We start from the raw sequence: 13,375 nt of genomic DNA, 5'->3' as shown, positions 1-13,375 counted from the left end.
CTGCCACAGAATGCTGTTATTATTAACGCTGATAATAGCTCCAATAAGAAATATTTACAATTATGTCTCATTTTGGAATAACAGGTAATTGTCTTATAGTTCTTTTAAAAATAAACAGAATAAATAAATAAACATAGCTTCTACATTATTTACTGCAGCTACACCCTTAATGGAACCTGGTCACGAAACATAACAAAAGCAAAAATGAAATTCAAATCAGACTCCCGGCCGCAAAGCATTGTTGACTGAAGAAGCTACAAGATGAACCTTTCACTCACTGAAGGAAGCAGGTGCGTTTCCATGTATAATGTATATTTTTAAAAGCAATTATTTTGTATATAGAATGTGATTTAATAAAAACCTCCCTCTATCTGCAGACCGACAAACAGGAACCACAAAGGGGTGTCTCTACAAATACACAAACCCCCATGCATAAATGCAAAGCCTGTCAAAATCCTTTCCTGTTCTCCTAAGCTTAAAAAACTGTAATTCAACACAGTGGTGAGCTGAAAGGGCACAGATACAAAACATGTCTATTGTTAGCCTTCTATTAGATAAAAGTGTGTCATGCGTAATAGAAAAGATGGTGTTTCCTATGGAAATCTATTTTGAGATGCAACCATTTAAAGGCAACTGAGAGCTCAAAATCAAGTTCAACTGAAGAGAAACAGAGCCCAAGTAAATACTACAGAAATGCACAAAGACATTCGAGAAGGAGGAGACCTGTGCTAAATCTTAATTCCAGGCCAACAAAATAGTTCCGAATTCAAGCCAGTGATTTGCCCTGAGGTCATTCAAGGAGCCAGGCAGAAACCACTGGCCAGAAGACATAGATATAATGTCAAAGGCAAGTGTGAGATGTGGAGGAGGGGGGGACCCTGTGACCCTTGCTCCCACGGGCTTTCTGCACAGGCTTGCTTATACGACTGTTCAGAAGGGTATTGGCCAGCAGCTGTGCTGCATGGACTCCAGCCCAGGCTGAGTCACATCTAATAATAGCTCTGAGTTCGTTCTTAGACAACATGGTTAGAATCCTCCAACAATCAACGGTGAAGACATACCTCGATTAATATTCCATTTCATTGCTGGGTAATAAATCTTCAGCTTTGCACAACATAAATGTTGACAAAGATACACACAGTCACCTTATTTGAAAGCCTGATTGTATAATTTTATCTAGTGGAGAAAATCGGACTCCTCTTCATTTCAACAGGCTAGATAATTATCCGGCTCTATAATCGATGCTTTTGGAATCCAAAACATGTTCCAGTATAATTCATATCACCCAAAATCTCATTAGCGACTTACTCATTTCAAGGTATTCATAAAATAATCCCAGTTTGCCCATGGGCTGCAGATGGTAGTCCTGTTCCCATCGTGGGGCTTTCTTTTCTGCTCCCGAAACTGTGCGACATCGTCCAATTAGATTCATGACCCAGCTGCCAAAAAGATCAAATTATCAATCAGAATATTGTCAGACCAAGGGCATAAAAGTATTACTGATGTTTCGAGCTGAACACATCATCTTCCCAAGAATTTAATTTCTTGTTTTCATGCTCAATTTCTTTTTATTTCTGCCTCCCTACCCCAAAATATTTTGAAAAATAGTATTGACTACATACCTGGCTTTATCCAAATTGTAACTACTATGATTTTTCCTCCTACCTCCTTTTCATGTGGGCATTTTAATTTTTAAAAGATACTTTCCCTCATTTGATTAACTTTTTTTTTTTTCCCCCATTTCCCTGCTATTATCGAAGATGGTCTTTCCAGACTGAAAATCGCCAGAGAAAATAAACAAAGCATGGAGGCCAGTGTGGTCCGGGGCTAAGAGGAAAATAAGTCTGTTGGTGGCAGGGGGTGGAGCCTAAGAGACCACGGTGAGGATTTGGGCCGTTTTTCACTCTGAAGGAAGTGGGGAGCCACTGAGGGGCACGGAGCAGAAAAGGGACATACTTTGACACCGGATAAAACAGGTCCAAGACCCTACTTTCAGCTGAACAAATTAAAGACCAAAGGAGTGACATGCTTCCTCAAAGTCAGTGCAGAGCTTGCAGGAAACACAGCCCCAACTGGCGGCCCAGTGCTCTGCCCCCTACTGGATGCTGCTCCGCAGAGCAGCCTGGTGTCTCCTCTTGGGTTATGCATTTTTCTTTCTCAGAAGCTTGTGAGCCAAATGAACGCATCCCCACTTTTTTTTTTTAATGTTTAGAGATACCTCTTTTTAAAAAATTTATTTATTTATGGCTGTGTTGGGTCTTCGTTTCTGTGCGAGGGCTTTTTCTCTAGTTGTGGCAAGTGGGGGCCACTCTTCATTGCGGTGCGCGGGCCTCTCACTATCGCGGCCTCTCCTGTTGCAGAGCACAGGCTCCAGACGCGCAGGCTCAGTAGTTGTGGCTCACGGGCCTAGTTGCTCCGCGGCATGTGGGATCCTCCCAGACCAGGGCTCGAACCCGAGTCCCCTGCATTAGAAGGTAGATTCTCAACCACTGCGCCACCAGGGAAGCCCCGTCCCCATTTTTTTAATGGCAATTTGAACTGAAAAGAAATCGGGAACAGTTGGCAGTGAAACAAGGTGTGCACCTGTAGCCTACAGGGCTGTTGTCCCGAAGCAACAGCTGGCTTGTGGTTTACTTGTCGACTTCATCAGAAGACGCACAACAACTACAAACAACTTAGCATCTGGCTAAGCTCCAGCTGACGACACAGCACGTTTGTGTGGATTTCACTGTAAAGACCACTGTATACATTGCACGTGAACATGCGTGTGTATACACACACACACACACACACACACACACACACACACAGTGTTAAGAGGGGAATTAAAAATAGCTGACCATGGGCTTCCCTGCTGGCGCAGTGGTTGGGGGTCCGCCTGCCGATGCTGGGGACGCGGGTTCGTGCCCCGGTCCGGGAGGGTCCCACATGCCGTGGAGCGGCTGGGCCCGTGAGCCATGGCCGCTGAGCCTGCGCGTCCACAGCCTGTGCTCCGTAGCGGGAGGGGCCGCAACGGTGAGGGGCCCGCGTACCACCAAAAAAAAAAAAAAAAAAAAAAAAAAAAAACTGACCACGATGGGTTGCCCGTTGCTACTGATCTCAGTGTTAACTGTTCACTGACCACTCCCCCAAGGTTTGCTAAGGGGAGATTTCTCTACAGTGAAACATGGTCCTGGCTTCACAATCTTTCCCCACTTCTTTCTTCTATGACATTAGGGGAATAGCAGGAGGCTGTGGAAGTGGAGGGGATATGGACTCAGACACTCCTGCATCGGAATCCACACTTCATTGCTTATTCGTTATTTAACTTCAGTCAAAGTTCACATAAAATGGGGTGATAAAACCTACACTGCCCAGGCTTGTTATCAGGATTAGATTCAGAACAGGTGAGGTATTTAGGAAACTTCCTAACACATCAAAATCCCCGTGTGGGATCATCTTTTGACCAACACAGCCTAACTGGCTGAGGCCAACAGTAAATGCAGCCTAAGTGACTCAGCATCCTGACTCGGATCTCACTCCAGCACTTACAAGAATGATGTGGAACGCTGGTTGCCTGGTGCTCCTTCCTAGGCCACAACCCAGAGCTCTGTGATCAGTCAAGTCTGAGGTTTGGCCAGGAATCCGCAGTTTTACAGACATTCCAGGGGCCTTGTCGCGCACATGGCACCGAGGACCGCACACATCCATCACCCATCGTGACACCCAAACTCAAGATCACTGCTTTCTACTGGTTTACTTTTCACTCTGCCTCATACTTCCAGCCTCAGCCTCTTGCGAATCCTCTCCATGCCCCAGAGAAGCAGGTCTTTTACTATCGGGGACCCAAACCCATGATGACTTGGATTCAGGATGAAACTTCTGTCCTGGCAGCCACTTGCATGACCAACTCATCTGGTACTTGTTTCTTGTACTGCACTGCCTGCCTCCCCCGCCACCAATCATATTAGGTCAAATGAGAAGAAATGACTAGCTTGCTTTTCTGATCTTCGACTCTGAGCCTCTTGTTCAGTCTGAGTTGAACCACTCATCTGTAGCAGGAAATCTTGGGTTGCAGTCCATTCATCACTGCCCTTGGTCTTTTGGATATTCTATTGGGTTATGACTCTAGTACAGGGATATCAGTCTGACTGCACATGAGAATCACATATAGAACTTTAGAAAAGTACAGACACTGGATACTTCTTCCCCTGGCCAAGGCTGGAAGCTTCCTCCCTCTACCAGGGGTTACAAAATAATTTTCTTAGCAATTGACCATGCGTATTAGTGTAACAGTATCATAACAAATTGCTCTTTACTGAGTACTTATTATGTGTAAAGCATGGTGTGAAGCCCTTTACGCCCCATTTTGTCTTTGTCTCCTCATTATCATATTTAATCCACATACTAATCACCATTTGTTTAGGACATTGCCACTGGCTAATTTTGAATACAAGCATCCTTCACCATCTGAAGCTATTTTGCTCCTGAGTTTACTGTTCCTGAATTTTAAGACCGAGTGTGTAGAGTGAGGGATCCCTGCATTTACGATTCTCTTATTGTACGTCTCTGATTCACTCTCTAGCCAAATCATATCTTGAGAAGAGACATTTCCCTTGTTAAGAGTTTGCTTTTTCTTATTATCTGAATAGCGAATATTCATTGAGGAAAATATAGAAAATATACAAAGAAGAAAATTACAGCCACCCATTATCTAAACAGCAAAGGACAATGCTAAGGCATTTTGGATATTTAACTCTATTTTTCTTAACATTTTATCATAAAATTTCTCCAGAGCAAGAGGCTTAATACAGGAGTTGTACTAGCCTTTTTGTCAAGTACAGAATAAAATTCCCAGGCATGCCCCAACTATCAAAAAAGTGAGGCTAGGAAGGCCAAAGGGCTCTAAGCTTCTTCTCAGGGTCCAACAAACAATTCTATTAATTTACTGATGTTTGTATTTGAAGCATATGAGTCACTCATTCACTCAGTTGGCTCTTACTGAAGACCTACTAAATGCCAGGTGCTGACCCCGGTGCTGGAGAGACCCCCCCCCACCCCCACAGATGGAGCCTGGATCACAGCACCACGTGGCCTTCATTTGCTCTGAGAATCCTAGTCAAGGACCCCAAGTGGAGTTGGGGGTGGAGGCAGGTAAGTATATGGTGAAATTCATTTCACTATGTTCCTTTTGACATATTTAAATGGTGTGAAAATAGCTACTAAATTTTATAAGTTTTCTTTTCCCTTCCTATGTATTATTGGGATGGGTGTAGTTTGGGGTAGCAAAAGTAACTGATATATCTTTAGTATGTTAAAAGTTTGTATGAAAAAGTAGGAAGGAAACTGGCACCTTTACAAAGAGCAGAAGCAGTGATGGGAAGAACCCAACCCACTCTCTAATTTGCCTAACATTTAGCGCAGGTATCCCCAACCCCCGGGCCATGGACTGGTACTGGAGCGCTGATTTAGTGCTCCGAGTTTTCAAACAAGGCTAGTAGTAGAAATATCTGAAGGCGAAGTTCACCTCACTGGAACTTGCAACAATGTGCTTACTTGAAGTGAACAGACCACAGATACTATAATACATCCTTTGTTTTTAAATATTTCATGTGAACAAGTTTCATTTTGGATGAATTTCTCAGTGAGTACCCGTTTAGGAAACATACTCTTCCCCTTGATTGTTTACATCAGAAAATAGCTCACTGACAACAAATTATTCATAAAAATTTAGTGTTAAATAGTTAACCTATTTCCTTCAGAAAATGCTTTTTTTTTTTTTGGTAATGAGTTAATAAGCCTTTCCTCTATTTGATATATTTATTTTCACATAGAAACATAGTATTATTTGCACATGACCTACTTTTACTCATTGGGAAAAACCTAACTGTGAGCCCAAGGTAAGGGCTGTCTACTGCACAGCAGGGCAAAAAAATATTCATTTCACAGCTAAGATCAGAATCTTTTTTTGAGGGGGACGGTTTGAAGTGGGGAAAAGGGAGATGTCTTTGTTTACAGACAGACACTGATAATTCTCACTGAAGATGGAGGATAAAGCCCTGGTGAAGAAATGTGGAAGGACACACGGAAACCCAGAGGGTTCTGTTCTACAAAAACAGAAAGAAAAAAAAGAATTTAACTGCTCTACAAAGAGAATGAACAGAAACTTGGTAATGAGGGAGAGAGAAGAAAGGTTAGGGGAGGGAAGAGAAAGAATGAGAAGGAAGTTGGACGTGACGGGAGGCAGACGGGGCGGAATGGCAGGATTCTGGAGCCTACAAAGAAGGGTGATAAGTAAACAACAACAGCAGCAAAATTCCCAGGTGTGTAGTGGGATAAGGGACTAAAAAGATGGAGGTTGTGCGTTTCGAAATTCAAGTTGTTTGAGTTTCTCCTCCATGCCCCAAAACATCAGCAGGTCCTGCTCGTGTGAGTGGTTTTGCAGGTCACTGAGAAGGCTGCGCTCTGGTTCAGGCTGGCAGGGGCAGAAAGTACAGGAGAGGGAGGCAAGACAGAAGAGAGATCAACAGTTTCGTGAGAACAGAAACTCAGAGCCAGAAATTATCTTGAAAGGTTAATGTAGTAGGCAGAAAAACGGTCCCCCCAAAGATGTCCATATCCTAATACCCAGAACATACGAATTATGGTTGCAGATGCAGTGAAGGTTGATAATCAGCTGACTCTAACAGAGACGAGCCTGGATTATCCAGGTGGGCCCAGTGTAATCAAAGGGTCATTAAAAGTGGAAGACGGAGGCAGAAGAGAAGGGAGGAGTGATGGAGGCAGATGTGACCACAGAAAAGAGTCACAGACCTGCAATCTTGCTGGCTGTGAGATGGAGAAAGGAGGTCACGGACCAAGGGATGCGGGTGGCCTCTAGGAGCTAGAAAAGGCAAAGATACAGATTACCACAGAGCCTGAAGGAAACAGCCCTGCCAGCACCTTGACTTTAGCCCAGTGAGACCTCTGCAGACTTCTGAGTTCCAGAACCACAAGACAGTAAATTCGTTGTTGTTTTGTGGGGCTTCTTCCCCCTATTTTCTTCCTATTGCCATTGAGTTTGGGGATACTTGTTGAAGCAGCAACAGAACACTAATACAATAAGCTCCTTGAAATATGCAGAAATTGCAGATGGCACTGGACTTGTCCACTCTGATATGGGATCGGACTTATGCGAAAATTAAAAGGACGGGGTGACCTCAGCTAACATCTGTTCTTCTCATTTCTAGGAAAAGAACAGTAAGTCAAAACTTTTGTAGTTATTTTAGACATCCGTCTCTCAACATGCTATGTAACCTGGTGCCTCAGGACCATAAGAGAACCTCTGTTCTTCAAAGCACGTGGGTTTGGAGCCATGGGGTTTTACATCTGAACCCCACAGTAGCCTCTTATTGGCTACATGAACTTGGGCAAATCACTTAACCTCATTAAAACACAGATTCTTCATTTGCAAAAGGGAGGTAAAAATAAGGATTGTTTGCATGATTAAATGACAGGGATAAATAAAGCACTTAAGACAGTGACTGGCACATACTAGAACTCAGCAAGTTACTATTACTGGTTTTTAAATGCATGTATAAAAGGAGGAGAGAGTTGTAAGAAGTTGTGGAAAAACTTAGTTCAAAGCTCCAACAAGAGCCATCGCTCAAAGGGCTATGATCCAACAGCCACCAACAATGGGCTACAAGGCAAAAACTACAGCAGATGGGGATTTTTGTTCAATATAAAGAAGGAGGTTTTAAAATATAATTATTAAACACTGGATACATGTACCCTGTTGGTTGGATCATCTTATCTGGAGACCTTTAATAAGCAGAGGGTCTACTCCATTTTAGAGGTGGCTGCATGCAGCTAGACATGCAGGGAAATGACTTGGATGGGTGGGCCGTTCTATCCCTAAGATCACACAACTCGGTACTCACGGAAGTAACACCTCTTGTATGTTATTCCAGATCGCTTTTCCTCCCATGATGATTATCAGCTGTGTTGTCAGCTCAAGGAGACAGCCACCTGGGTCACACTGAAATATTAAAAAGAAAGTCCTATTTAAATGGGTCTAACATGAAAAAGTCATTCATTTTATTTTTTCTGGTATTCTTGTTTAGGCTAAAAAAAAAATCTAAGGAATGTACAATGAAGAAACTCTTCATTGAGCAACTGAGAGAAAACATGGGACAGCTTAACTTGTCAAGAGAACACAATTCTACAGTCACACCTCTTCATTTCTGTATTTTCCGAGCCAATAAACTGGGTCTCCTGGATAGCCCACAAATTTGCCCTTAAAGAATGCGATGTAGAAACACGAAGAGTAGTAGTTGACAAACTGGAATAAGAACATCTTCATGGTTAGGCTGTTCTCATAGTCAGTCTGGGTCCTTGGGAGTTCTGTAGTTAAAAGAAATGTTAAGATTTTAAAATTGTGAACAGCTTTGAGACGGTAATCAAAGACACTGATACATGAGTTAACATGATTAAAAAAAATACAATTCACAGTTTCCACTTCAGCTGTTTTGAATTTCTTAATATAGCTACTATGTTAATTCCAAGTTTACACATTGTTGTAAGAGTTTCTCCCCCATGAACACAATGTCCCACAAGGCAGAAAACAGTCAACTTTTCCTTAAAATTTATAAGCACAATGATATCAAATAGGCAAGAACTGTCTTCTTTCAACGTAAGACAGAAAATTAAAGTTGAACAGCCTGCTAAATGATATTCTCTTGTCCTCCTGAACTGCAATAAGGTAGGCCTGTTGAAGAAAACAAACAAAACACGGGGCAACTTGCTAGAATCATCTGGGGAAGACAAAACAGGTCATCCTTCTAGTTTAGAATTTAAATCTGTCTTATCATTTTCAGAAGATGACCACTCCAAAGATGACCATTTGGAGAATGACCCAGCCAAATGCAGCATGTGGGAAGCACTTAACTTTGGCTACTAAGCAGCTGCCTGGGATACAAGCCAGAGAGAAGAAACCTTTATTATAAAAGCCAGAGCTGATGAGAATGGAGCTATATTAATATGAACAGCGTGGGGGGAAGACACGTAACACTGTGATTGCTTGTCCTCTCAGCAATGCAGGAGCAGATCTGCCACTGGAACCATGACCCTCTTCCACTTGTTTGCAATAAAGAGACCATTTACTTTCAACAATAGGGTACATGAGCTAATGTAACTGAAAATATTATTCAGCACTGATCTGTTTACATAGAGCTTGGGCTTTATAATGATCGTCTTTGCTTTGTCCCTTTTACTAATGCAAAGCAGGAGATAATTCATTTCTCGTACAGGCTGGAGAAAATATGTTTACACTTGAAAGTTTCTAAAAATGGTAACATACTGGAATTGAAATGCCTAAAACGTACAGTCTCTATTTTTACCTGATTCTAAAAATGGCTTAGACATCATGCTATATATATAGCAGGACCTTACCAAAGTTAGTAATCATGATTGCCACTTTCTCATATATGATGTTCAGGATCATGATGATGATAAAGCTGATGAGGGAAGCGGTGATGGACGTGGCCATCTGTGGAGTCAGATACTTCTGGATTGGGTCTGTTCCATTAAGGTTTTTGGGAAGTTTTGCAGAAAATACAATGAACACTGAGAGCCTGTAGACGATGATGCCGATAACTGAAGCAATGATCAAAAGGATCTGAAAACACAATAAACACAGCAGCATGAGACTCACAAATGGTTATACTTTTACACTTAAAAACTGGCCCCATGCTCAAATGGACAACATGCATTGTGAAGTGATGTAAATCTCACATAAATGCCACAAGAGAGGTGAAAATCAAGCACGTTAAATTTCAAAGAAGGGAGAAGAAATGATGGCAGTCAAAAGAACTGGTGCGGCTTCCCTGGTGGCGCAGCGGTTGAGACTCCGCCTGCCGATGCAGGGGACACGGGTTCGTGCCCCGGTCCGGGAAGATCCCACATGCCGCGCAGCAGCTGGGCCCGTGAGCCATGGCCGCTGAGCCTGCGCGTCCGGAGCCTGTGCTCCGTAACGGGAGAGGCCACAGCAGTGAGAGGCCCGTGTACCTCAAAAAAAAAAAAAAAAAAAAGAGTTGGTGCACCCACTAATGGAAGATATTAACAGCAGGAGCAGCTGTGAGCAGGGAATGAGAGGGTCTGTGGGAACTCTGTACTTCCTGTGAATTTTTCTGTAAATCCAAAAGTGCTCTAAAAAAGAAGGCCTAATAAAAAGAGGGGGGGAGAGAGAGAGAGGGAGAGAGGGAGGGAGAGGGGGGGGGGAGAGGGAGAGAGAGAGAGAGAGAGAGAGAGAGAGAGAGAGAGAGAGAGGGAGAGGGAGAGGGAGAGGGAGAGGGAGAGGGAGAGGGAGAGGGAGAGGGCGAGAGAGAGAGAGAGAGGGAGAGAGAGAGAGAGAGATGGAGAGAGAGATGGAGAGAGAGAGAGAGAGGGAGAGAGAGAGAGAGATGGAGAGAGAGATGGAGAGAGAGAGAGAGAGAGAGAGATGGAGAGGGAGGGAGGGAGGGAGAGGGAGAGAGAGAGAGAGAGAATCTTCAGATGGGGTAAAAATGGAGTAATTGGTAGCATGTTCTGGTAGAAGAAAAAAGTCTGTGATAGCAGAACCAGTGAAAACATCCCTTTGTAGAATAATAATTATGGAATTATTTAGGTTATGAATGAGTGGGTTTTGCTCATTTGTAATCCATTAAGAGGATGTTTCCTTCCAACAGAGCACCTATTACTGACTCAGGGGTCAGCATGTGCTGGCTGTTGTCTTCGTTCCCGCAGCTGAGGGGATTCTGAACAGGACCAGTGAAGCTGCAGAGACGCCCCAAGGTCACTATTGGAAATGGCAGCAGGCAGGTCTCTGACGATAAACGCTTCACACACTTTTCGTACTCGGATCTTGAGACCTTAAACTGGCAGTTACTTATACCTGCACTTGCACAGGATTCATTTTCCTTGTCTACTGTAGTTTTGACTGCATAGCCCCAAGGTCAGTGGGGGTGTGTGAAACATAATCTGCGTGTGACTGGTAGGGTTTCACTTCCTTACTAGGCAGGTTTTCTCTGGCCACTGAACAAGGTACATCAAAGGTCCCATTTTTAAACTGCTTTCCTTACATCTACCTTCTTGGACACACTCCAGAAGCATGTATTCAATGTCTCCGATGGCTCGTGATGACTGCCGTGATAGAGAAAGCTACAAAGAATATGAATTTCAGTACCAAGCAAATCACGTCATGTTGTTTACAGTCACAGAGGGAGGCTGGTTGCCACCTGCGGAGGGCAGTAGAGGGAGTGATCCACAAGCATGGCCGGACTTCTGCGTTCGAATCCCAGCTCCACCGCTAGCTGGGGGGACCTTGTGCAAATTACTTAGCCTTTGGGGGTTTCAATTTCCTTACCCATATAATGAGGGGATAGTAAAAGCAACTGATTTATAGGATTATTGTGAGGCTTCAATGAGTTACTGCAGGTAAAAACAATTAGGACATTAAGCCCTGGCACATGAAAAGTACTGTCTAAATATTAGCTATGATTATGGTGACCAAAGTGTTAAAAAGATGTCTTTCTTACTTTTTAAGCTATCAGTTTGTAGAGAAAGCATTATATTTGCTCCTTTAATCTCTCTCATTGTCTCCTTTTCTTCACAGTTAAGGCTTCATACTTGTGAAAGGAATGACACTGTGTGTGTGTGTGTGTGTGTGTGTGTGTGTGTGTGTATGATTAGATGTGAAAATTAATTAAGGCTGAGAAAAATGTATTAGAGAAGGTATATCGAGTCTTCCTCTCATCATAACACATACAGGCCATTTAAATATTGATAGTATATACATATTTTAAAACTCTGCTACTAATTTTTTAAATTACATATTAAGTAATCATAATAGGTAAGATTCTTTAATGCTTACTATTGCTTCAGCACACATATATTTTTTAAATCCTCACAACCATCCTGTGAGGTAGGTAGTATTCTCTTTTTACAGATGAGGAAATAGAGCCACACACAGATGAAGCTATTTGTCCCAAATTAAGCAACTAGTAAGTGAGAGAACTGAGATACTCAGAGTCCAAAGATACACAAACCTTTATATAGCACTGCCCCCTACGTGGCTTATGAAATGAATTCTAATTCATTTCAGAACTTTTACAAACTTGACGTGTTTCCATTTTTCTTCAGAGCACTTAATGGGTTCAATATTTCTTAGGAGACAGGAAAACTTTTCATTCTCCTTCCTCAAGTTGATTACATATCCTCTTTTCTGATCATAACTTTAATATACGCTCATTAGAGAAAATCTGAAAGTACCTGGTAGTGGACACTGATTGCTTTTGCTGCCCTGGATCTGTCCCCTGTCTTAGAAGAGGACCTAGATTTTGCTTTAGGGTAAATAATCTCCCTTCTATTTTTAGTCTAGTGGTTTGGGCTCGACTGCCCCACCCTCCCCAGGGCTCCAGATGTAGATCCCAATTGGTTTGAGACAAACAGGTGTCTCATCCTATTGGCCTCAGCACCTGATTCAAGGATTGGCAAATAACCTATTAAGAACCACCAAGGGGCTTCCCTGGTAGCGCAGTGGTTGAGAGTCCTCCTGCCGATGCAGGGGACGCGGGTTCGTGCCCCGGTCCGGGAAGATCCCACATGCTGCGGAGCGGCTGGGCCCGTGAGCCATGGCCGCTGAGCCTGCGCGTCCGGAACCTGTGCTCCGCAATGGGAGAGGCCACAGCAGTGAGAGGCCCGCGTACCGCAAAAAAAAAAAAAAAAAAAGAGCCACCAAGATGTGAGGAGATATGCCCATGTGAAAGATGAGCTTCCTCTGTCAACAGGGGATGCTGCTAAAAGAGACCTTTCTTGGCTTGGATGTGATGTGAGATCTGGAAAGCTGCAGCCATCTTGCACCCATGAGGGATGCCTAGAAGCACCATGCTGGGACACCACTGGACACAGAGTGAAGACAGAACAAAACCAGCCTTGACATCATCTGGGCTACAGTATCTATTCTTGACTGAAGTCATACCTCAGACATGAGATTTTCAGTTACAGGAACCAAGAAATCTCACCCATCCCCATTTTTTGGTTGTTGTTTAAACCAATTGGAGATTGATTTTCTGTCACCTACAATTGAAAGACTCCAACTATCAAAATGAAGAATAAAAATAGGAAAAAAATGCATCTATACATAGGTGTAATTCCTTCAGAACTATGCATTGTTTTCATATAAAAATATTTCACATATTAATTTTATTCTTAAGCCTATCATAATCATGACATTTTTACATGTCATAAAATATTTTCGTGGACATACTTTTTCATGGCTGCACAATATTCTACTGTATGAAGGGTTGGAAGGAGGACATTTTGGCTGAGGTTTTATATATATAAATATAGTATGTATAATTAATATTTATATAACATT

At 42.8% G+C, this 13,375-nt stretch overlaps 1 protein-coding gene across 3 annotated transcripts in view; it reads right to left on the bottom strand.

Annotated features, from left to right (window-relative positions):
- ANO6 (anoctamin 6) overlaps positions 1–13,375 on the bottom strand; it is a 200,644-nt gene that overhangs the window by 24,257 nt on the left and 163,012 nt on the right. For all 3 annotated transcript variants that reach the window (XM_060024616.1, XM_060024618.1, XM_060024619.1), the window contains 4 exons: positions 9,412–9,637; positions 8,195–8,364; positions 7,902–7,999; positions 1,309–1,439 (listed from right to left, as the gene is read on the bottom strand). In XM_060024616.1, the coding sequence (XP_059880599.1) occupies positions 1,309–1,439; positions 7,902–7,999; positions 8,195–8,364; positions 9,412–9,637 (625 nt within the window). The remainder of the gene's footprint in view (positions 1–1,308; positions 1,440–7,901; positions 8,000–8,194; positions 8,365–9,411; positions 9,638–13,375) is intronic.

This window comes from Delphinus delphis, chromosome 11, assembly GCF_949987515.2.
Source record: "Delphinus delphis chromosome 11, mDelDel1.2, whole genome shotgun sequence".
NCBI classification, from domain to species: Eukaryota; Metazoa; Chordata; class Mammalia; order Artiodactyla; family Delphinidae; genus Delphinus; species Delphinus delphis.
This window is presented reverse-complemented; position numbering and strand designations above follow the sequence as displayed.